Source organism: Pseudophryne corroboree, chromosome 11, assembly GCF_028390025.1.
Source record: "Pseudophryne corroboree isolate aPseCor3 chromosome 11, aPseCor3.hap2, whole genome shotgun sequence".
Classification (NCBI taxonomy): Eukaryota; Metazoa; Chordata; class Amphibia; order Anura; family Myobatrachidae; genus Pseudophryne; species Pseudophryne corroboree.
The window spans coordinates 28,589,727-28,615,338 of record NC_086454.1 but is presented as its reverse complement, the minus strand read 5'-3'; the positions used below and the strand labels follow the sequence as shown (position 1 = coordinate 28,615,338).

At 48.1% G+C, this 25,612-nt stretch overlaps 1 protein-coding gene across 8 annotated transcripts in view; it reads left to right on the top strand.

The window, feature by feature from the left end:
• The window catches only part of TEAD1 (TEA domain transcription factor 1), a 239,360-nt gene that overhangs the window by 152,189 nt on the left and 61,559 nt on the right, over positions 1 to 25,612 (top strand). For 3 of the 8 annotated variants that reach the window (XM_063946405.1, XM_063946407.1, XM_063946408.1), the window contains 5 exons: positions 6,632 to 6,643; positions 11,231 to 11,365; positions 12,404 to 12,450; positions 13,611 to 13,672; positions 14,403 to 14,527. In XM_063946405.1, the coding sequence (XP_063802475.1) occupies positions 6,632 to 6,643; positions 11,231 to 11,365; positions 12,404 to 12,450; positions 13,611 to 13,672; positions 14,403 to 14,527 (381 nt within the window). The remainder of the gene's footprint in view (positions 1 to 6,631; positions 6,644 to 11,230; positions 11,366 to 12,403; positions 12,451 to 13,610; positions 13,673 to 14,402; positions 14,528 to 25,612) is intronic. The other 5 variants (XM_063946409.1, XM_063946410.1, XM_063946406.1 and 2 more) reach the window with 2 other exon arrangements.

Genomic DNA, 25,612 nt, shown 5'->3' with positions numbered 1-25,612 from the left:
GATCGTGTGCCAAGTGCTCCGTCACCGGCGGCGTTTGTGGGGGCAGGGGGGCCAGTCTGACCTGGTGCCAGTCGCACATTTTAATTGTGCCCTTAGAACTTGGTCACCCTTCAGATTCCATTGTCTGAGTACACTGATGATGTTAATTGTTAGCCCCCCTCCCTGTGTAACGTCACCCTGTCAGCGGTGAATAAGTTAGTTTAGCAGGGGGAAGGGCAGATTGCTCACTCTGGTAAATCACTCGTACCATACTGTAACCAGCTTTTTACTAACCCCTCAACGGCAGAAGAACCTGAGGGTCTGCGCAGCAGCTAGGAGTTTGCAGGGCTTACACCCACATGCGGGTGAGCATGGCTTTGTCCCATAGCCGCCCCTTCTCATTAGGCAGAATGAGGCTCCCCTGCTCTGTCTGTAACTGTGGGCCTGTGCGGTGTGCAGCTACTGTTTCAGAAGTAACACTTAGAACTTACTAGCTGCATGGGTGCCTGACGCATGCTGCAAAACTAAACCCAGCCAGGCTGAAGGCACCACTCCATGGCTGCATTTAACCCTCTCTCACCCACAGGCTGCTGCAGCAGCAACGAATGGCTTGTTCTATGACACTTTCCTCTCTCTGCTCGTTCAGCTCAAAAGACAGATGGCAGAATAGACAAACACCACTTTCTGCTTAAAGAGGTCTCTGTGCAAATGTTCTAGGTCCATAATATGTAACCAAGCAAAGGAAATGTTGATGACAAATGCACAAAGCTAAATATAGTCCCGCTCTTTCTCTCATCTGTGCAGCGAGCGACGGTGAAAGCTTTGAAACATTTCTTTTGATGTGGATGAAGTCTTAAACATTTCCAAACACAAAAAGAGGATGGATTAATTACTAGTCATTAGGCAGCGAGTCAGGACACCTCTGAATGTGCATTCTTCCCATCGCCTGAGCCATCGCCTGGCTGGTATAGTCACCTTTTGTGTCACTTAATTCAGTCTTCTCACTAAAACGGAGAATGAGGCAACAGGCCGAGTGCGTCCCTTTTGTGCAGCAGCGGCATATTATTCTCCCCTGATAATTGCCACATGTAGGCCAGGTGATGGGAAGATAGATGGATTATTACATATGTTCAGTATTCTGATACACCTGCTTTTTACAGAATTAACTTTTTCTGGAATCTGAAGGGTTAAATCCCATTTATTGTGCACTTTAGACAGTTTTGTGAGACTGGTGCTTTCAGTGTTCACAACAAAGGTATTAAGAAAATGTTTCAGCTCTGTGGTTTTTTTTGTTTTTTTTGTTTTTTGTTTCATCACCCTCTTTCCAAGTCATGTCTGTAGAATATTGTATCATGTGCTAGTCCCTGCCATGTGTTAGGACTGTGGATTGTTCAGCCTGTAACCTGTAATAGCTTTACCTATGTATGAGGAGTATACAAAGTAGTCGTTCATTTGTACATTTTCCATGTCTTAGTATGTCATCACCGTGCATTCAAAATATAATGAAAGGAGATTCTGTAGAAATGCACAGACCAGTTACTCGTTTATAATGAATGGACATTACACAGGAGCGCGGGAGACATGGAGTATTTTTATACAGTGCAGGAAGCCCCATAGTTGCGAGGTCAGGGCAAATACATCGTCCTATCCAGCATCCCTACACTGCTCAGGAGCATGAAATGCTGGACCTGTATTGCCGAGAATGTACAACAAATTCCTAAGCTTTTTAAAAAAAATTACTTTAGGGTAATATATTGAATATAGCAGATAACCGCCCTGAGGTTATACTCCTGATGTACAAGAAGCTACCAAATTGAAATGGTCATAAAAATACATAGGTCCGGGTTCTCCTAGACTTTACGGCACGTTCACAGACCTATCGCGTCGGCTGTGCAGCACAGCTGATGGTGGATAAATCTTCAAATATATCGGCACATCTGGCTGGGTGTACGCTGCTGCATAGATTGCATTGACTCAGATAGAGAAGCACCACCCTCCTACTGTGTCAACCTGCTGCACATACTACACTGGCTCCAATAGAGAAGCACCACCCTCCTACTATGGCAGCTCGCAACAGTGGCTCAGATAGAGAAGCACCACCCTTGTATTATGGCAGCCTGCTGCACAGACTGCACTGGCTCAGAGAAGTACCATGATCGTACTATGGCAGCTCACTGCACTGGCTCAGAAAGAGAAGCACCACCCTCTTACTATGGCAACCCGCTGCATTGGCTCAGAAAGAGAAGCACCACTCTCCTACTATGGCAGCCCGCTGCATTGGCTCAGAAAGAGAAACGCAACTCTCCTACTATGGCAGCCCGCTGCACTGGCTCAGTTAGAGAAGCACCACTCTCCTACTATGGCAGCCTGCTGCATTGGCTCAGATAGAGAAGCACCACCCTCCTACTATGGCAGCCTGCTGCACTGGCTCAGATAGAGAAGCACCACCCTTGTATTATGGCAGCCTGCTGCACAGACTGCACTGGCTCAGAGAAGTACCATGATCGTACTATGGCAGCTCACTGCACTGGCTCAGAAAGAGAAGCACCACCCTCTTACTATGGCAGCCTGCTGCATTGGCTCAGATAGAGAAGCACCACCCTCCTACTTTGGCAGTCTGCTACATTGGCTCAGCTAGAGAAGCACCACCCTCCTACTATGGCAGCCTGCTTCAATAGCTCAGATAGAAAAGCACCACTCTCCTAGTATGGCAGCCTGCTGCACTGGCTCAGATAGAGAAGCACCACCCTCCTACTATGGCAGCCTGCTGCACTAGCTCAGATAGAGAAGCACCGCCCTCCTACTATGGCAGCCTGCTGCACTGGCTCCGATAGAGACGCACTGCTCTCCTACTATGGCAGCCTGCTGCACTGGCTCAGATAGAGAAGCACCACTCTCCTACTATGGCAGCCTGCTGCACTGGCTCAGATAGAGAAGCACCACCCTCCTACTATGGCAGCCTGCTGCATTGGCTCAGATTGAGAAGCACCACTCTCCTACTATGGCAGCCCGGTACACTGGCTCAGATAGAGAAGCACCACTCTCCTACTATGGCAGCCTGCTGCATTGGCTTAGATAGAGAAGCACCACTCTCCTACTATGGCAGCCTGCTGCATTGGCTCAGATTGAGAAGCACCACTCTCCTACTATGGAAGCCCGCTGCACTGGCTCAGATAGAGAAGCACCACCCTCCTACTATGGCAGCCTGCTGCATTGGCTCAGATAGAGAAGCACCACTCTCCTACTATGGCAGCCTGCTGCACTGGCTCAGATAGAGACGCACTGCTCTCCTACTATGGCAGCCTACTGCATTGGCTCAGATAGAGAAGCACCACTTTCCTACTATGGCAGCCCGCTGCACTGGCTCAGTTAGAGAAGCACCACTCTCCTACTATGGCAGCCTGCTGCATTGGCTTAGATAGAGACGCACCACTCTCCTACTATGGCAGCCTGCTGCACTGGCTCAGATAGAGAAGCACCACTCTCCTACTATGGCAGCCTGCTGCATTGGCTTAGATAGAGAAGCACCACTCTCCTAATATGGCAGCCTGCTGCATTGGCTCAGATTGAGAAGCACCACTCTCCTACTATGGAAGCCCGCTGCACTGGCTCAGATAGAGAAGCACCACCCTCCTACTATGGCAGCCTGCTGCATTGGCTCAGATAGAGAAGCACCACTCTCCTACTATGGCAGCCTGCTGCACTGGCTGAGATAGAGAAGCACCACCCTCCTACTATGGCAGCCTGCTGCACTGGCTCAGATAGAGAAGCACCACCCTTGTATTATGGCAGCCTGCTGCACAGACTGCACTGGCTCAGAGAAGTACCATGATCGTACTATGGCAGCTCACTGCACTGGCTCAGAAAGAGAAGCACCACCCTCTTACTATGGCAGCCTGCTGCATTGGCTCAGATAGAGAAGCACCACCCTCCTACTTTGGCAGTCTGCTACATTGGCTCAGCTAGAGAAGCACCACCCTCCTACTATGGCAGCCTGCTTCAATAGCTCAGATAGAAAAGCACCACTCTCCTAGTATGGCAGCCTGCTGCACTGGCTCAGATAGAGAAGCACCACCCTCCTACTATGGCAGCCTGCTGCACTAGCTCAGATAGAGAAGCACCGCCCTCCTACTATGGCAGCCTGCTGCACTGGCTCAGATAGAGACGCACTGCTCTCCTACTATGGCAGCCTGCTGCACTGGCTCAGATAGAGAAGCGCCACTCTCCTACTATGGCAGCCTGCTGCACTGGCTCAGATAGAGAAGCACCACCCTCCTACTATGGCAGCCTGCTGCATTGGCTCAGATTGAGAAGCACCACTCTCCTACTATGGCAGCCTGCTGCATTGGCTTAGATAGAGAAGCACCACCCTCCTACTATGGCAGCCTGCTGCATTGGCTCAGATAGAGAAGCACCACTCTCCTACTATGGCAGCCTGCTGCACTGGCTCAGATAGAGACGCACTGCTCTCCTACTATGGCAGCCTACTGCATTGGCTCAGATAGAGAAGCACCACTTTCCTACTATGGCAGCCCGCTGCACTGGCTCAGTTAGAGACGCACCACTCTCCTACTATGGCAGCCTGCTGCACTGGCTCAGATAGAGAAGCACCACTCTCCTACTATGGCAGCCTGCTGCATTGGCTTAGATAGAGAAGCACCACTCTCCTACTATGGCAGCCTGCTGCATTGGCTCAGATTGAGAAGCACCACTCTCCTACTATGGAAGCCCGCTGCACTGGCTCAGATAGAGAAGCACCACCCTCCTACTATGGCAGCCTGCTGCATTGGCTCAGATAGAGAAGCACCACTCTCCTACTATGGCAGCCTGCTGCACTGGCTGAGATAGAGAAGCACCACCCTCCTACTATGGCAGCCTGCTACACTGGCTCAGATAGAGAAGCACCACCCTCCTACTATGGCAGCTAGCTGCACTGGCTCAGATAGAGAAGCACCACTCTTTACTATGGCAGCCTGCTGCACTGGCTCAGATAGAGAAGCACCACTCTCCTACTATGGCAGCCTGCTGCATTGGCTCAGATAGAGAAGCACCACTCTCCTACTATGGCAGCCTGCTGCACTGGCTCAGATAGAGAAGCACCACCCTCCTACTATGGCAGCTATCTGCACTGGCTCAGATAGAGAAGCACCACTCTTTACTATGGCAGCCTGCTGCACTGGCTCAGATAGAGAAGCACTACCCTCCTACTATGGCAGCCTGCTGCACTGGCTCAGATAGAGAAGCACCACCCTCCTACTATGGCAGTCTGCTGCACTGGCTCAGATAGAGAAGCACCACTCTCCTACTATGGCAGTCTGCTGCACTGGCTCAGATAGAGAAGCACCACTCTCCTACTATGGCAGCCTGCTGGACTGGCTCAGATAGAGAAGCACCACCCTCCTACTATGGCAGCTAGCTGCACTGGCTCAGATAGAGAAGCACCACTCTTTACTATGGCAGCCTGCTGCACTGGCTCAGATAGAGAAGCACCACTCTCCTACTATGGCAGCCTGCTGCACTGGCTCAGATTGAGAACCACCACTCTCCTACTATGGAAGCCTGCTGCACTGGCTCAGATAGAGAAGCACCACTCTCCTACTATGGCAGCCTGCTGCATTGGCTTAGATAGAGAAGCACCACTCTCCTACTATGGCAGCTTGCTGCATTGGCTCAGATTGAGAAGCACCACTCTCCTACTATGGAAGCCCGCTGCACTGGCTCAGATAGAGAAGCACCACCCTCCTACTATGGCAGCCTGCTGCATTGGCTCAGATAGAGAAGCACCACTCTCCTACTATGGCAGCCTGCTGCATTGGCTCAGATAGAGAAGCACCACTCTCCTACTATGGTAGCCTGCTGGACTGGCTCAGATAGAGAAGCACCACCCTCCTACTATGGCAGTCTGCTGCACTGGCTCAGATAGAGAAGCACCACTCTCCTACTATGGCAGTCTGCTGCACTGGCTCAGATAGAGAAGCACCACCCTCCTACTATGGCAGTATATAAATGTGAAGAGCATTCTACAATAGAGCTTCTCCTATTTACATGTTACGCTATATTCATAAAATGTATACTTTATGCAGTCGGAATGCTGGCAGGAAGTGTGCCGTGCACAGGAGAACAAGCCTCAATGATGACCTACAGTCACATACATTCCATACAAAGATCCCATATTGTGTGTGAACGCTATGTGGATGACTAGAATGACTCTATCTATGATACTGAGGGATGCCAGCGGTCATGTGACTGACGCCAGAATCCCGACACCACTCGGGAGACGGGCACAGGTAGACAGACAGCTGACATCCTGAAAGTAAGTATCAGGGTCACTGTTAGGGCCTGGGGGGCAGGGGTTTTGGCCTAGCTGCCTCCCCCTGCGGGTTAGCTCTAGTCGCCACCCCAGGAGGGTTAGGGTAGGTGTGGGGAAAAATACCCCCTCCGGGGTCGGGATGAAGTCTGTCATGTGACTGCCGGAATCCTGACGACTGGGATATCATCATACCGAACCCAAGTAACTGACCTGCATTGGAGTCTGTGCATTTCTACCAGTCTCACATAAATGAGTTATCCCAGTGTCTGTGCAGCTGCTTTCTATGTCTTCCATAAGTTCTTTCCTGTGCTTTTTTTAATGCATTATTTGTATTGTACCCAGGTGACAAATATGGTAAGTTAATGACTCCAGTTCCCGGCTTGTGACTCTAGTTTGGCTTGGCACAGTGTTTGGCGCTTTGATCTGTATTTCCAGCTTGTGTTACCATACCCTACACCATGCCTGTCCAGAACCACGTGGGAGGAACTCACGGCCCAGTCCCTGACCAGTCTTGTTGAGCAGTGAATTGGCCTGAAAAAGCATGAGCTCCTTGCTGCCAGCATGTGTACGGCCTGCCTGAAAGCTGCTACGGGCTGCTTAGTGTACCAGTGCCCAGTGATAGAGACCAGCCTCTGCGGCTGAATGCCCTTCTGTACAGTGCAGAGTAGTGAGGAGCCGCTCTGCTATTTCTGGAATACAGATAAACCCCTTTTAACTGGAGTTGCCTTTTTAAATTGTATCTGTCACCTCTTCCTATTGGGGGACATCTGACATGTGGGATGAGCCAGATCTTTCAGCCAATTAAATCGCTACTAACAAGTGACAACACTGGGGCCTGAGGTATGCATTGTGACCAGGCGATAAGTACCCTTTAGTGTATAGTCTCTGAGCAAAGGCTCGAATATAGATCAGTTATTGTACCTGTACAATCGGGTGTGGTTCATTAGGTCGACATACAATGGGTCGACCGCTAAAGGTCGACATGGCCATTAGGTCTTTTGAATTAAAGATACTCCCGCACCAGATTGTAAATAAAAAGTATTATACAGGGAATATTAATGGCATAACCATTTCTATTGACAAGACAAATATTTCAACACAAAGCACATATAAGTGGTGCTGCTCGTTGATTTAAGTATACATATACAAATTTTACAAAGAGAAAAGAAAATCAACTTTTAACAGCAGCACTCTTCCCCTTCCACAAGAAAATTAATTCTTCTTTAATAGAGAAAACATGTTTGATACTTTATTAATAAACATATAAAATAAAGAAGAAATTCCAATACCCATATGTGACGTGAATATCTTTATTATCATCATCACATATGATGTATTATATATATGTCCCCTTATTTTTTAGGGGTCATGTAGAGTGAAGTATAAAATTAATAGAAACAGAATAACGTGTAGAGAAAAAAATAAATTTTCGTGAATAGAGATGTTTTCAAAGAATTTTTTAAAAGCTAGTACGCTGTCTTTATTCTGTGAATTAATCCAATACCTGTGATTTAAATTAGTATTTTTGCCAGTGATGTTTGAGGAGGGTTACAAATGTAGCAATATTTACATGATGTTGACAAATTCTTAGTTCAGTGATCAAAATGCAACATTTGTGGTTAGCCAGTGGTTATCTAAGGAATTCTAATGTAAATCACAGGTATTGGATTAATTCACAGAATAAAGACCGCGTACTAGCTTTTAAAAAATTCTTTTAAAACATCTCTACTCACGAAAAAATTTTTTTCTCTCTACACGTTATTCTGTTTCTATTAATTTTATACTTCACTCTACATGACCCCTAAAAAATAAGGGGACATATAATACATCATATGTGATGATGATAATAAAGGTATTCACATCACATATGGGTATTGGAATGTCTTCTTTATTTTATAAGTTTATTAATAAAGTATCAAACATGTTTTCTCTATTAAAGAAGAATTAATTTTCTTGTGGAAGGGGAAGAGTGCTGCTGTTTAAAAGTGGATTTTCTTTTCTCTTTGTAAAATTTGTATATGGTCATTGGGTCGACATGTACAAGGTCAACATGAGTTTGTTTTGTTTTTTTACTGTTTTTGGTGTTGTTTTCTTCATAAAGTGACGAGGAACCCCAATTAGTGCACCGTGTCCCCTGGCATGGTGAGCGATCGGGCAAGTTACCGTTCCCAATTGTAGTCCACGTGGATCGCTAAGCATGAAAAAGGTGAAAAAATGGAAATAAATTGTGAAAAAATCATGTCGACCTAATGACCATGGCGACCTAGTGACCATGTCGACCTAATGCATGTCGACCCAATGTACGTCAACCTAATGCTTGTCAACCTAACGACCGCCTCCCGTACAATCATGTAGCTGTCATGTCAGCAGCATAGTCTCTGGGGGGAGGGAGGACTGGTCTGGCCCATTAGGCGGAGAACAGGAGCGGTTCCGCATAGCTGCATATCAGCAGCATAGTCTATGGTGGGAGGGAGTACTGGTCTGGCCCATTAGGCGGAGAACAGGAGCGGTTCCGCATAGCTGCATTTCAGCAGCATAGTCTATGGTGGGAGGGAGTACTGGTCTGGCCCACTAGGCAGAGAACAGGAGCGGTTCCGCATAGCTGCATGTCAGCAGCATAGTCTATGGGGGGAGGGAGGACTGGTCTGGCCCATTAGGCGGAGAACAGGACCGGTTCCGCATAGCTGCATATCAGTAGCATGGTCTATGGGAGGGAGGGAGGACTGGTCTGGCCCATTAGGCAGAGAACAGGAGCGGTTCAGCATAGCTGCATGTCAGCAGCATAGTCTCTGGGGGGAAGGGAGGACTGGTCTGGCCCATTAGGCAGAGAACAGGACCGGTTCCGCATAGCTCTATATCAGCAGCATAGTCTATGGGAGGGAGGGAGGACTGGTCTGGCCCATTAGGCAGAGAACAGGAGCGGTTCCGCATAGCTGCATGTCAGCAGCATAGTCTCTGGGGGGAGGGAGGACTGGTCTGGCCCATTAGGCAGAGAACAGGAGCAGTTCCGCATAGCTGCATGTCAGCAGCATAGTCTCTGGAGGGAGGGAGGACTGGTCTGGCCCATTAGGCAGAGAACAGGACCGGTTCCGCATAGCTGGATATCAGCAGCATAGTCTATGGGAGGGAGGACTGGTCTGGCCCATTAGGCAGAGAACAGGAGCGGTTCAGCATAGCTGCATGTCAGCAGCATAGTCTCTGGGGGGAAGGGAGGACTGGTCTGGCCCATTAGGCAGAGAACAGGACCGGTTCCGCATAGCTCCATATCAGCTGCATAGTCTATGGGAGGGAGGGAGGACTGGTCTGGCCCATTAGGCAGAGAACAGGAGCGGTTCCGCATAGCTGCATGTCAGCAGCATAGTCTCTGGGGGGAAGGTAGGACTGGTCTGGCCCATTAGGCAGAGAACAGGAGCAGTTCCGCATAGCTGCATGTCAGCAGCATAGTCTCTGGAGGGAGGGAGGACTGGTCTGGCCCATTAGGCAGAGAACAGGACCGGTTCCGCATAGCTGCATGTCAGCAGCATAGTCTATGGGGGGAGGGAGGACTGGTCTGGCCCATTAGGCAGAGAACAAGAGCGGTTCCGCATAGCTGCATGTCAGCAGCATAGTCTCTGGGGGGAGGGAGGACTGGTCTGGCCCATTAGGCAGAAAACAGGAGCGGTTCCGCATAGCTGCATGTCAGCAGCATAGTCTCTGGAGGGAGGGAGGGCTGGTCTGGCCCATTAGGCAGAGAACAGGAGCGGTTCCGCATAGCTGCATGTCAGCAGCATAGTCTCTGGAGGGAGGGAGGACTGGTCTGGCCCATTAGGCAGAGAACAGGAGCGGTTCCGCATAGCTGCATGTCAGCAGCATAGTCTCTGGGGGGAGGGAGGACTGGTCTGGCCCATTAGGCAGAGAACAGTAGCGGTTCCGCATAGCTGCATGTCAGCAGCATAGTCTCTGGAGGGAGGGAGGGCTGGTCTGGCCCATTAGGCAGAGAACAGGAGCGGTTCCGCATAGCTGCATGTCAGCAGCATAGTCTCTGGAGGGAGGGAGGACTGGTCTGGCACATTAGGCAGAGAACAGGAGCGGTTCCGCATAGCTGCATGTCGGTAGCATAGTCTCTGGGGGGAGGGAGGACTGGTCTGGCCCATTAGGCAGAGAACAGGAGCGGTTTCGCATAGCTGCATGTCAGCAGCATAGTCTCTGGAGGGAGGGAGGACTGGTCTGGCCCATTAGGCAGAGAACAGGAGCGGTTCCGCATAGCTGCATGTCAGCAGCATAGTCTCTGGGGGGAGGGAGGACTGGTCTGGCCCATTAGGCAGAGAACAGGAGCGTTTCCGCATAGCTGCATGTCAGCAGCATAGTCTCTGGAGGGAGGGAGGACTGGTCTGGCCCATTAGGCAGAGAACAGGAGCGGTTCCGCATAGCTGCATATCAGCAGCATAGTCTCTGGAGGGAGGGAGGACTGGTCTGGCCCATTAGGCAGAGAACAGGAGCGGTTCCGCATAGCTGCATGTCAGCAGCATAGTCTCTGGGGGGAGGGAGGACTGGTCTGGCCCATTAGGCAGAGAACAGGAGCGGTTCCGCATAGCTGCATATCAGCAGCATAGTCTCTGGAGGGAGGGAGGACTGGTCTGGCCCATTAGGCAGAGAACAGGAGCAGTTCCGAATAGCTGCATGTCAGCAGCATAGTCTCTGGAGGGAGGGAGGACTGGTCTGGCCCACTAGGCAGAGAACAGGAGCGGTTCCGCATAGCTGCATGTCAGCAGCATAGTCTCTGGAGGGAGGGAGGACTGGTCTGGCCCATTAGGCAGAGAACAGGACCGGTTCCGCATAGCTGCATGTCAGTAGTACATCATGTGTTAAGGCTTCTTATGTTTAATATACACGCTTGTAGCTGCATATAACCTGACTGTCTGCACAGAGTTCAATAACCGCATGCAAACTGTTATATTAAAGGATCAAACCGCCAAGGACAAAGCACTGCAACACATGGCAGCCATGTCCTCTGCCCAGATTGTGTCCGCTACCGCCATTCACAACAAGCTGGGCCTCCCAGGGATTCCGCGGCCAGCCTTTCCTGCCGCACCGGGGGTAAGTGTCTGCCGTGTACTCCAGGTCTGCTCAGTCCCCCCCTTAGCTTTCCTTACCTGTGTTAGTATGCTTACCATGCCGTGCTGGGATCTAGGGTATAGCAAGTCACACTCGGCCTCACCTTTACATGTGAGGGCCACAGGCAGACATCTGCATAGAGATGACAGACGGGCGAGCCTCAGACAAGTGGGCTTAATAGTCTAACATTTTTTTTTTTTTTTAATCTTACCCTTTACAATATATAGGAAATAGACCTTAAAAAAGGCTACCGCCTGCAGCTGCCTCTTACCCCCTGTACGTTGTGCCGGCCCATGCACCAGAGGTGGCGGCCCTGTCTCCGGATTCATTTTTACCCGCCTATTGCGTCGTTTGGAGGATGTGGGAGTAACATTTTTTTTCGGTTGCCCTTTGCCAAGTACTGTATACAGTGATTTATAGCTGACCGTTACTCTTACAGTAGCCAGAATAAATACTACACCTTGTGCAAATGGCACATCATATGAATTCACATCAAAACCAATAATCGGGCAGCATTTTAAGGGTAAATGAGGCAAGTACCTGATTTTCCGGTCTATGGCTCTTTCACAGAACAATGACTGTGTAATAACCAGGATTATTTCCACTCGTCTCATTATATCGCTGTACCCTGTTTTATCAAATTGATCTTTCATAGAACAAGCTCTATTGTGGCTGCGTTTGTGTGTTGCATATTGTCATGAGTAGTGTGTCATCTTGTTTGTAACGCTAGTGTACAGAGGGGGTGCTGTACTAACAAATGCTGTAGATTGTAAGCTCTTATGGCCAGCGTTGGAAGTCCCAGTGATGCTGCGTTGTCTGGAGCGCAGCCGGGTGGGGAAAGTAATCCATCCGCTTCTGTTCATTTTATTTGCAGGTAAAAAAAAAAAGCTATTGGGCTAGGCAGTATCAACAGCAAGTCCACTATTGAGAGTTGATCTTTTTATATATAAACAAGTAAAAGTGCTCGGCCTGTGTGTGTTATAGACCAGCTCCTATCTAATGTTATCTCTCTCTCCACAGTACTGGCCCGGAATGCTGCAGACAGGGCAGCCCGGATCTTCACAAGAGTAAGTCTGTGTAAACTGAGGTTTCCATGTACATAATAAATACTATAACCAGTGACACATGTAACAATGACTAGAGTGCAGTTTATATTGTTGCTGAAGGAGAGGCGTTACAGCCAATCACAGCGCTGCACAGACCTGGGAATGGGACACCTTTCTCCAGCAACCTCCACCTCAGATGTTCATGGCAGATCCAGAGCACAAAACGGAACTTGTAGCTAGTGAGATCCCACGGTAGCTATAGAAGATATTGCATCTCCTTCTGCCCAGGATGTCCGGCCTAATAACCAATGCAGGGGGATGTAGTTGATTTTCCAGCGGCCAGGATACCGACGCCAGAATCCCGACCTCTGACAGTGCCAACTGCTGGAATTCCGGCCAGCAGGGACTACTCCCACTCGTGTGTCCACGATATCCATAGAGTGGGAATAGAACCTGTGGCGAGTGCTGTGATCCACCGAGCCCGCCAGGGCCTCCGTTGCACTACCCCACCCCCCCCCCCACCCCCCCACGGCATTCCCGACCACCGGCATTGCAGCCCCAACCCATTTTAGGTTTCAGTTTGGACACAGAACCCTCCCAAATGTAAATCTCTCTGCACGTTACATCTGCCCCACCTGCAGTGCAGCATGGCATTTCCATGGCATTTGAATCAGCTCCTTGGTCTTGGTATCAGTGATACGCGGCTTTTATATTGGGGTGGAGCTATTCCCTAAAGAGAATCAGTGCCATGGAGTCAGTGATGCAGCGCAGCCCTTTACTGCCTCTGTCCTACATTTAGTGCATTGGAACCTTTCTCCATGATGTCCTCACCAAGTCTGAGATGGCGAGAAACGAGATCACTCCTATGCTACCTGACACACTGCAATGCCGGACATTAATCCATCTGATTGCCGTAATCCGGGCCAGGGACCAGTGTAGCACACATCACCTGTAACAGCAAGCACGCTGTCCTCATACATTGCATTTCTTTAAATGGGGCAAAATAGTCTGCCCCCCTCGTTCTGCCCAGCATATGCCCCCGTCGCAGTACATTTGTATGTTACCTGTTGGTGCTATGAAGTCACATAGGGGTGTGACCAGGTCTCTTTTTGCAAAAATGCATGCATAAGGGAATTGATGTGAAAACATTGTAGCCAAGTGTTTCTGCCTTTTATTCACAGCGTCAAGCCATTTGTCCAGCAAGCATATCCCATCCAGCCAACAGTAACAGCGCCTCTTACAGGTAACGTGTAATAACTCCTCCCTCACAGGTCTCTGCATCTATACATACCACTGCTCTCCCATTACTCCCTACTTTCTACTCTCACGCCCATCCCAGCACATTATGGTAGGGGGAAACAGATGCACGCTCTTATGGCAGAACAGCCAGCCCTGAATCCGTGATCTGCAAGGACTGGGGCTTCTGTACGCCATGCTCTGTCTTCTGACTATGAGTGCGGCCGGCACCCGAGAGATTTCTTGATGAAATATTTTCCTTAGAGTGTAGTCATTTCAAGAAATGTTTGAATTCCTCCTGATTTCCTCGGAGGACGCTGAACACAGGTGCGCCTCTTAGAAAGTTTAATTAAACCACTGGGGCAAAGCATCATGTGGCTGCGTTCCTCACAATGACTCGGGCCCCGTGAGAGTCAGATTTGTGTAGCGTTGCCTCAACACCGTTCCATCTCGTTTTACAGTTGACTCGCATATTGACCATCTGTAAGTAGGGCCTGTGAAGTGTATCGCTACATGCTACTTTACTAATGGGTACTGGGAAATGACCTACAGTAAACGCAATCCTGTTTGGGAAAAGGAAATGCACACACCTCTTCCATATGGGTTAGTTCCACTCCCGCCCCGTATAACAGCTAAGAGCAGTCAGTTATGAGTATGTATGGGAAACATTTCCCGTCCCTGAGCCATACTGATGCTGTCACCTACTGATAATTGGTATTAATCTGTTTAATCTCCAGGATTTGAACCTTCTGCTCCCCCTGCCTCCTCGGTGCCCGCATGGCAAGGCCGTTCCATAGGCACAACCAAGCTCCGTCTGGTAGAATTTTCCGCATTTCTAGAACAGCAGAGGGACCCAGACGCAGTAAGTGAAAATGAGGAACTACTAACCATGACTGGTGTCTTCAACATGGAGATATGACCACTCGTTATATAGATCATACACTTTGTTACTGTGCAGAATGGAATTTCTTTTTCCTTACATACAAGTGTAGTATTATAATGGATTATCTAAGCCTATAAATTGACAACACAGTGTGGCGTAGTGGTTAGCATTGCTGCCTCACAGTCATGAAATCATGAGGTCAATTCCTGACCAAGGCCGTACCTTTGTGGAGTTATCCCTGTGTTTGTGTGAGTTTCCTGCAGCACCTTCACACTCCAAAAACATACTGGTAGGTTGATTGACGGCTAACAAACCTAGTGTACATGTGGTAGGGAATATAGAGTGTAAGCACACATGGTGCAGGGGCTGATGTGACTGATACTCTCTGTAATGTGTGTGTGTGTGTGTGTGTGTGTGTGTGTGTGTGTGTGTGTACATGTGATAAGGAATATAGGTGGTCATTCCGAGTTGTTCGCTCGCTAGCTGTTTTTAGCAGCCGTGCAAACGCTATGCCGCCTCCCACTGGGAGTGTATTTTAGCTTAGCAGAAGTGCGAACGAAAGGATCGCAGAGCGGCTACAAAGTTTTTTTTGTGCAGTTTCAGAGTAGCTCAAAACCTACTCAGCGCTTGCGATCACTTCAGACTGTTCAGTTCCTGTTTTGACGTCACAAATACGCCCTGCGTTCGCCCAGCCACGCCTGCGTTTTTCCTGGCACGCCTGCGTTTTTTCGAACACTCCCTGAAAACGGTCAAGTTGACACCCAGAAACGCCCACTTCATGTCAATCACTCTGCGGCCACCAGTGCGACTGAAAAGCTTCGCTAGACCTTGTGTGAAACTACATCGTTCGTTGTAATAGTACGTCGCGCGTGTGCATTGCGACGCATATGCATATGCATGTGCAGAAGTGCGTTTTTTTGCCTCATCGCTGCACAGCGAACGAATGCAGCTAGCGAACAACTCGGAATGACCACCATAGAGTGTAAGCACACATGGGCCCTCATTCCGAGTTGTTCGCTCGTTATTTTTCTTCGCATCGGCGCGATTTTCTGCTAACTGCGCATGCGCAATGTTCGCGCTGCGTCAAGTAAATTTGCTAAGAAGTTTGGTATTTTACTCACGGCATTACAAGATTTTTTCTTCGTTCTGGTGATCGGAGTGTGATTGACAGGAAGTGGGTGTTTCTGGGCGGAAACTGGCCGTTTTATGGGTGTGTGTGAAAAAACGCTGCTGTTTCTGGGAAAAACGCGGGAGTGGCTGGAGAAACGGGGGAGTGTCTGGGCGAACGCTGGGTGTGTTTGTGACGTCAAACCAGGAACGAAACTGACTGAACTGATCGCAGTGGCAGAGTAAGTCTCGAGCTACTCAGAAACTGCTTAGAAATTTCTATTCGCAATTTTGAGAATCTTTCGTTCGCAAATTTGCTAAGCTAAGATTCACTCCCAGTAGGCAGCGGCTTAGCGTGTGCAATGCTGCTAAAAGCAGCTTGCGAGCGAACAACTCTGAATGAGGGCCATGGTGCAGGGACTGATGTGACTGATACTCTCTGTAATGTGTGTGTACATGTGATAGGGAATATAGAGTGTAAGCACCACTGGGGCAGGGGCTGATGTGAATTTTCTGTACAGTGCCGGGAAATATGCATGTGCTATATGATTAACTGTCAATAAGTAAATAGAAGTCCTCTCCGTTTTTCATGACTACTTACAATTTATACGCTCCTTTCTTGAAAATGTATAAGGAATAATATACTCTTCTTAAAGTCCTGTCCCTTTCCCAATTATTATTATCATCCTTCATTTATACGGCAGCACAAGGGATCCGCAGCGCCCAGTTAGAGTATGTAAACAAATAAGCAAAACAAGAAAACACTATATGACAAGTACAGGGTATATAAACATAGCTGCATCAGCAGACGACACTGAAATAAGTACCAGGGTGGCAGAAAACCGCGGAATTTGGTGCTGTCGACGGGAGTATGGAGTAGAAAATAGTTTAAGAGCAGGAAAGGCATATCAGGGAAGAGGGCCCTGCTCATGAGAGCTTACATTCTAAAGGATAAAATTGGGTTCTCTAAATATAAGTGGGCGGAATGTAAAAGGTGCATCTCCTTTTTGGGGAAAAGACTCCTAGAGAAGGGCATATTGCCAGCTGATATGTAGGTGGATGAGCTAGTATAGTGACAAACACAAGAGCCGCAATATAAAATAAAAGGATCTTCCGTCTTCCAAACCCCTCAAGTTCTAGGTTATGTTATCAGCATCAGTCCTTAGTTTTAGGGCGTGTTCTATTCTGTCCATACCCGCATTGTGCCTCGTGCCCCACCTATAGCTGCCTGATGCCCTGTCAGATGGGGCATGATGGCTGTCTGAGCAGCAGGATTGCTGTGTGCCGGGCACCTGTCTCTCTGGCAGGCTCTCCCGGCAGCTGCAGGGTGATCTCAGAGCTGTCTTTAGGTATGTTAGTGTAGATGGCATATAGAATATCTCATTCCAGTAACATTCCTGAGAGCTCTGTCCGTCACCTCCTGACACGTTTCTTCTTGTCGCTACAGCCCGATGTGTTTCACAAACATGCCGTTTTAATGAAGGTGCTAAGAAAAAATTGTATGAAGAGAATGTCTGACACCAGGAGGCATTTTTTTAATTCAGTTTTATTTTTTTAACTTTTGTTTCAAATTAGTGGTTATTAATAGATAGAGCTTTTGAGAATACATGTAGCGGATTGAGCACCCTGCGCAGCAGCCGGGTCTCTGTGCATTGGGAATCCCTGCTTTTGAGAGTGTGAGGTGGAAGAGGACACGAGGCGGCTACTATAGGGCCACAGCGCACTGACTGGTGCTCCTGAGGTTTGTAGTTCAGGACCCTAGCTCTATTGTGTCTCAGTGTGACCGGTCAGTAACATCTGCCAGCCCTCTGATTTGTAACCGGTAGAAGACTGACACGATGAAAACATTGGTGCACAGGGAACTTCCTGGTAGTATCAGCTTCCCCCTAGCAGTAAGGGGGCCCAGACAGATGGGGAGTACTTTCCTTGTCATTACTCCAGAAATCTGCCATGTCGTCTTCTTTCCAGAATCCCTTAGGGCTCTGTTCTTCCAGAATGTTTCTGGCCTGGTACGTTAACAACTGTTCCCCCTGGACAGTTGCTCTGTACAGCTTGGGACTGGTGTCCACATACAGTGTAGCTGGGTCGTATTCGCTGGTAATATCACCGGCTGGTTGGGGCTTATATTCCTTGCTCAGCTTTAACATTACAAGGGTCTATACTCGGTGTGTCCTATTGTCCTATCCCATCCAGCACAGGTAGTGTCACCATTATGTGATCCCCCTCACTGGGAGAACAGTACGTGCTGCTGGTGCCACCCTCTCCTGCATTCCTCGGCACAGCAGTGCCGGCCGTCTTTGGCAGCCATGGTGTAAAATGATCCCTCATTACTCCTTCAGACAGTGGCCGGGGCATGAGGCTGCGGACCCTCGTAGGGCCATAGTAGGGCAAGTCTGCCTTTTTATAACAACTATTTTAAATGGCCTGCACTCAGGCACAGCTATTTTGAGCGTGGTGGGATTAGTCACATGCAGGGGCTGGGATATGTGACACTCTGTAGTCGCCTTGTCTGTCAGGGTCACAGATCTGTTGTCTCATTCTGGTCTGCTGTATTCTGTTCCACTGGCAGCAGGGAGGTCTTATTTTATACAGCATAGTCCTCCAATTATTCCTAATAAAATATATATACTGATCCCGTATAAAGTGATAGTAGGATTTCTATGAATCCAGTGGCCTCCCCTTGGACACACACATGCAGTGGACGGGAAGTGTATTACTCCACGAAATATAGATCCGTTTGTGTTGTGTTTCCCAGATTGTATAACTTGACCCTGAATAGCTGTGTGTTAGGTCTAGAACACTGTGATCAGCATAGGATAGGACATTTGTTAGACATGAAGGAAAATGCGATCAGAAGGTAGCACACCATCCTCCTCCGTCGTGTTCTTGTCTAATCACCAAATGGCCAGATCTGGGTGGTCTTTCCGAGTTGTTCGCTCGCTACCAGTTTTTAGCAGCTGTGCAAACGCTATGCCGCCGCCCACTGGGAGTGTATTTTAGCTTAGCAGAAGTGCGAATGAAAGGATCGCAGAGCGGCGGCAAACTTTTTTTTGTTCAGTTTTAGAGTAGCTCAAAACCTACTCAGCGCTTGCGATCACTTCAGACTGTTCCGTTCCTGTTTTGACGTCACGAACACGCCATGCGTTCGCCCAGTCACGCCTGCGTTTTTCCTGGCACGCCTGCGTTTTTTCGAACGCTCCCTGAAAACGGTCAGTTGACACCCAGAAACGCCCACTTCCTGTCAATCACTCTGCGGCCAGCAATGCGACTGAAAAGCTTCGCTAGACCTTGTGTGAAACTACATAATTCGTTGCAATTGTACGACGCACGTGCGCATTGCGCCGCATACGCAGAAGTGCTGTTTTTTTGCCTCATCGCTGCACAGCGAACGAATGCAGCTACCGATCAACTCTGAATGACCACCCTGGTCCGGTTCTGCTGCCTACTGTATGTATTGAATAGTCCCGTCCCTTGTTCAGGATCAGCGAGTGTTTGGGAATTCTATGGGTGCTACACTTTGTTCTGCAATGACTGCAGTAATAACGTTATGTATGGAGAATAACCCATGTCTGTACAGCACATTTCTAGAGCAGAATAACGGCATTGTAGCGCATATTACGGACAGCGTGAGGCGTTCTCATCCTGCTGTATTTAGCCTTGTTTTAGCTTGCGCAGAGGAAGCGTGGGATTTCCTAGTGACCGAGCATGTTAAGTAAGTGGAATTGATTTTCTGACTGTATAACTGGAGTGATAGATCGAGGAGGAGCTGTGAAAATTGCTCATTAAAGTTCCAGTAATGCGTGTTCCACACAGCAGTTAATCTGTAGATTCCCGGGATTTGTACTGGATTCCTGGGTCGTTCAGTGGGTGGCGTTGCTGATGGGACACCCCCTGGCGATGGGCCTTGTTTGCACAAAGCAGATATAGCCAAAAGTTAGAAAGAAGCAGTTTCCCCCAAAAATAATTTTCAAGCCATATAAAATAAATGAGGGCTGTAGTGATGCCCATTTGTAGGTAATGTGACACAGTGGGGCAGATGTATTAAGCCTGGAGAAGGTGATAACGCACCAGCCAGTCAACTCCTGTCATTTTTCAAACCCAGCCTGTAACTTGACAGTTAGGAGCTGATTGGCTGGTACTTTATCTCAGTCCACTTTATCACTTCTCCAGGCTTGATACATCTGCCCCAAAGATACTCCACCAACCCGCACAGCCCTTGCATTGTATAATCCGATGAAGCTAAATGCTGCAACTTCTCATTGGGCTCAGCCAGGTCATGGACAGCCAATCCTCATTCCATGTAATTACATTCTATTCCAGACTGCTGTACAAATGGCAGCATCTATGTATACCTGTCAGTCTGATTAGATAGCAAGGGTGCCCAGGATGAGCAAATTGCAATGTAGCCAGCCCCCACAATGAGGGCCTCCACATCCCTTGTCCAACAAGTGCTTGTTTAGTTCACACGCTAGACAAGAATAACCACTGTCCTAGGCCGCATCTGAAGCCTGGGAAACTAAATGCAGGTACAACTGTAGTGTCACAGTACAGAGAGAGATTGGATTGTACAGGAACGTGGCTTTTTCCTGATTGGTATATATGGGTATATAACCATAGCACAGCTGATATAACGCATGCACTAAATGTGATACCGAGGTCAGGCTCTGTGTAACTGGGGACAGATGAAGGGTGGAAGAAGAATTCCGCCTCCCTCTTTGTATATGAGATAAATATAACCGCATGCCTGGCTGTAATACATCCAAGCAGTAGAACAACGGGGAGAATAACATGGGAAGGAAGGCGACACAAACTTGCATTACCTCGCAATCATTTCTTCCCCCCCGCAGTTATCAGATATGTGTAACTATTAACTCTTCAGCTGCTGTGGAGTAATAACTGTGTGTCACCCTGAGAACCCATTGCAGGAGTATGAGGATTATTCCACAAGAGCCATGTTCTGTGTCAGTTTCTCACAGTGCCGTCAGGGTAGTGGCTCAGCGTCCTAGGTGGACAGTGTTGCCGTTCAGGAACGCATTTGTTTCCTGTCTTTATTTTCTCTGTGTATGACCACTTTGTACATCCTTCATTGCCTTCCAGGATAGGGATTGATTTGTACAAGTCTGCCAAGAGGTGCTATATCAGATTGCTCCTTTCAGGCTGCTGCCAGTACATGAAAATGCCACAGTGTGTTTTCTGCAGGTCCAACATATTATAGTGATCCCAGATAAGAGCCAGACTGCACCCACTAGGCAGATCTCTCACAAGCTGGGATTTACCTATATCCTGACGTGACGTACGGTACTGCAGACTCTCTTGGGGTGGGAGCAGCACCTCCTGCCTGCCCCAGGTATTGTAGGTATGGACATTACGGGGGTTATATGGTAGTGACCACCTTATGTTTTTGCCCTTGAAGTATTCATGTTACATAGGAGACATCACTTCTTTAACCTGTGCAGACTTTGCAGGAAACTTCCACATAATTCTCCATGAATTTGTATTCCGAGTTACGTGACCTTTCCGGAATCCTTACTGCTTTTAGCAGTGTCGCAGATGCCCCCACATTGCTGGTAACACCGCAGCACAGTAAGCACATAGCGCAGGCCATGTTTTCATCCTGCTGCTTGGTAGGCCAGTGCCTGTATGCCATATGCCTGGTTTCATAGGTGTAATCCTGAGCACCCAGACAAGCCCTATCATTGGTGCAAGAGAATGGTCAGAAAGCAGGCCTATTCCGCAGCTGCCCAATTATGCAGGGCTGGTATTTCTGTCAGTATGGCCTAGCAAACAGTACCAGCAGGAAAAACCCCTTCAGCTGCCCGTGGAGAGCGACACTGAATCGCCCCTAGTTGTGTCTGCAGACCGAAAACATGGCTTGCCATGAAATATGGATTATCCCCATCACATTTCTTTCTTCCACAGTTAGAATCCCTGGCCGATGTTCCCTTCGTAGCTTGTTCGTCTGGCGGTCATTCCTCTCAGTCCTGCGTCAGCTGCGGCGTGTAAGTGGGTCCTCGCGGCTATAGAGCGAGTGTTTAATCGCAGTGTAAACCCAACCGTGGCAAATACTCTATCCTTCTAATTCTTCATTTTTGAGTGTTTGATTTTAAATGATTAATAGCTAAGCGGAGTCCATTATATGTAGTGGTACAAGACATAATATTAAGCCACAATACCTACGTACACTTACTGTCTGAGGAAGGGTAAGAAGTTAATGAAATCAATGTCTGTAAATGTTTCTGTGACTAAAAGCCTCAGGGGTGCACTTGCGCGTACTTCCACACGGTCCAGCAGAAGAGCTAGTCTTCTGTGTCAGTGTTTTATAAAGTAAGCGCATCTTTATCTTTTTATTGTTTTTCAAAATTAACAAGTATATAAACATAGCTTACAAACATAATTGGCCTTTCTAAAAGGTCATATGACAGCATTGTGTATGAATGCTTCCGGTTGATCCTGTGCAATCCCATTGGATAGTCTGTGCTTCTAACATGTTGCACACTGTAATACACGTCATAATGTAACCATGCCCAGAGGAACGTCTTACCCTTTGCAGTGATTACTGGGGGTGGCCTGTGCTGTTTTAGTGTAAGTGGGACACCGGGGTAGTGACAACTTAGGGGGTCATTCCCAGTTCGCTCGCTAGCTGCTTTTAGCAGCTTTGCACACGCTAAGCCGCCGCCTACTGGGAGTGAATCTTAGCTTCTTAAAATTGCGAACGAAAGATTCGCAATATTGCAATAAGACTTCTCTGTGCAGTTTCTGAGTAACTCGAGACTTACTCGGCATCTGCGATCAGTTCAGTGCTTGTCGTTCCTGGTTTGACGTCACAAACACACCCAGCGTTCGGCCAGACACTCCTCCGTTTCTCCAGCCACTCCCGCGTTTTTCCCAGAAACGGTAGCGTTTTTTCGCACACACCCATAAAACGGCCAGTTTCCGCCCAGAAACACCCACTTCCTGTCAATCACATTACGATCACCAGAACGAAGAAAAAACCGTGAGTAAAATTCCTAACTGCATAGCAAATTTACTTGACTCAGTCGCACTGCGGACATTGCGCATTAGCGACTAATCGCTCCGTTGCGAGAAAAAAATAACGAGCGAACAACTCGGAATGACCCCCTTAATGCATAGCCATAGAATGGTGTCTTTCCTATGGAATAACTTTACACTGAGTATCTCCTGGTAGTTCTCTCATGTTGGCCAGTCCTGATTTTTAAATGGCGTGTAGTACATCTCTCCTATATTGTAACTACAGGTTACTCTATAGAACTCTCCTTTCATGGACCAATCACAGACTTTTTTTTTCATTTATCGGAAGCAGAATATATTTAGAGTAGTTTGTGGTCTGACGGTCAGACACAATGTCCACAGTTTTAATTACCATTAGGCAGAAAGTGTAACAAATTGTTCTTATTAAAAAAACGTGAGAGTCTTGGTAGAGATGTGGGGGGTCATTCCGAGTTGCTCGCTAGCTGCTTTTAGCAGCATTGCACACGCTAGGCCGCCGCCCTCTGGGAGTGTATCTTAGCTTAGCAGAATTGCAAATAGAAAATTCTTAGCAGCTCCAGACCTACTCACAGATTGCGATCAGCTCAGGCCGTTTCGTTCCTGGTTTGACGTCACAAACACGCCCTGCGTTCGGCCAGCCACTCCCCCTTTTCTCCAGACACTCCCGCATTTTTCCCTGACACGCCTGCGTTTTTTTGCACACTCCCAGAAAACGGCCAGTTTCCACACAGAAACACCCACTTCCTGTCAATCACACTCCGATCACTACAACAATGAAAATTCTTCGTTCGGATGTGAGTAAATCTACTAAGTTTTGTGTTAAAATACTTAGCGCATGCGCATTTTAGCCTTAATCGCTCCGTTGCGAAAAACGGCAACGAGCGATCAACTCGGAATGACCCCCGTTGTGTTCTGTATGGCGTAGGAGTAGGTGGAGGACAGGAGAAGGAACCGTGCAATAAACGTATCCATTAGGGGCTTGTTCATTCAGTTTTCATGCCATATCGGGATAGCTTTGAAGAATAACATCTGTCTAATGCAGAGTTCCCCAACCTCTGTCCGCAAGGCAGACTGACAGTGCAGGTTTTAGTGATATCCAGGCTTATGGTTAAATTAAACTTACCGATGTACTAATTGAGTCACTTGTGCTCAAATATGACTGTCCTTAACACCTGGCCTCTTAGTGTCCCTTGAGGACTGTGGTTGGGAACCCTTGGTCTAAGGGGTAAATCTACAAATGGTTGCTTTTGAGTCTATTTCAGAACAGACGGGTATCAACGTTGGTTTACAATCTAAAAACCCAGCATTTACTATGCATCTCCATTGACTGTGATTTAAAAGCAGACATTGATACCTGTTGGGTTTGAAAGCCTTATACATTCTACTGCAAACTTGCTGTCAATTGTTTGCAGGCGTTGGGTATAGTATGCTGGGATCTTGGCCGCCAAAATGCCAGCAGGGGGATGAGCACAGTGAAGACCCTTGCAGGCTCGCCTTGCTACGGGCTCGGTGGCTTGTTGCGCTCACCACATTTTCTATTCCCACTCAGAGTGTTGTGGACACCCACGAGTGGGAATAATCCGTCAGGCATTTTCAGTGGCTGGGATTCTGGCGTCAGTATCCTGACCGCTGGCAATGTAACAGCGTCCCGTTTGCAGACAGGTCTGTTGTTTGGGCAGGTTTTCTGTCATTTTAGGGTGATAAAATGATGCTTATTAAGTCTCCGGGTTATATACTTGTTTATGTAAAAACAATCAATAGCTGCTCCAAAGTTTCCAAGCCAGGTTTTTGGTCGTTTTGACTTTAGTAAATGGTTGGCTTGCAAAACCGATAAAAAAAAAAATGGCTAAAAACACAATATCGACCTTCAGTAAATTTACCCCTAAGACTGTGCTGCAATTCCAGGTGATTGCAGTGGATGGTGGTTTAGGTTTCTGTCACAGTGACGTACACTGCTGTAACACGTTTGTGGTTTTCTCTACAGTGATGTCTTTGGTCTCCCATTATCAGATTGTGCCACACTGTCATAAAGGATTCATTGTAGAATTGTTTTGTATACTAGACGGCGTGGTACCAAAGGAAACATGAATGTAGTGGTGATAAGTGACATTGCCAATCTTACCTGGACCTGGTGAATACAGTGCATTTCCAGTGCTTGGATGGAAACTTCTGTTGCGTTGTTGTGAACAGATACTGTAGTTTATATACAGATACGGTTTCATTCCCTTTTCACTTCCTCATGCAACAGTCCATTCACTTAGGTGTGAGTTGGTGCAGCGGCCGTTCTCCTGGAGAATTCGCAACGCAAATTACATTTAAAACTCAATTCCAAACGCTCATTGCTTTTTCCGAGGGAATCTTCAGGGCTTTATTGTGCACACACCTGAGCAGGTGAAAAGGTGGGGCAAATCTTTATTTTCAGGTAAAATGTCGGGACACAGCGCAGAAGCTCAGGAGCACCCCTTCCAATGCACTTTGAGGGGTTTAAATAGCCTAATTTTGGCAATAAAGACATGTTCATTTCGAGGTGAATTACTCTAAAAACTCAATTATGGGGGACAGGTAGGCGGAGGTGTAAATGCTGGGGGACAGGTAGGCGGAGGTGTAAATGATGGGGGACAGGTAGGCGGAGGTGTAAATGCTGGGGGACAAGTATGTGGAGGTGTAAATGATGGGGACAGGTAGGCGGAGGTGTAAATGCTGGGGCCAGGTAGGCGGAGGTGTAAATGCTGGGGGACAGGTATGTGGAGGTGTAAATGCTGGGGGACAGGTATGTGGAGGTGTAAATGCTGGGGGACAAGTATGTGGAGGTGTAAATGCTGGGGGACAGGTAGGCGGAGGTGTAAATGCTGGGGACAGGTAGGCGGAGGTGTAAATGATGGGGGACAAGTATGTGGAGGTGTAAATGCTGGGGGACAGGTAGTTGGAGGTTTAAATGATGGGGTACAG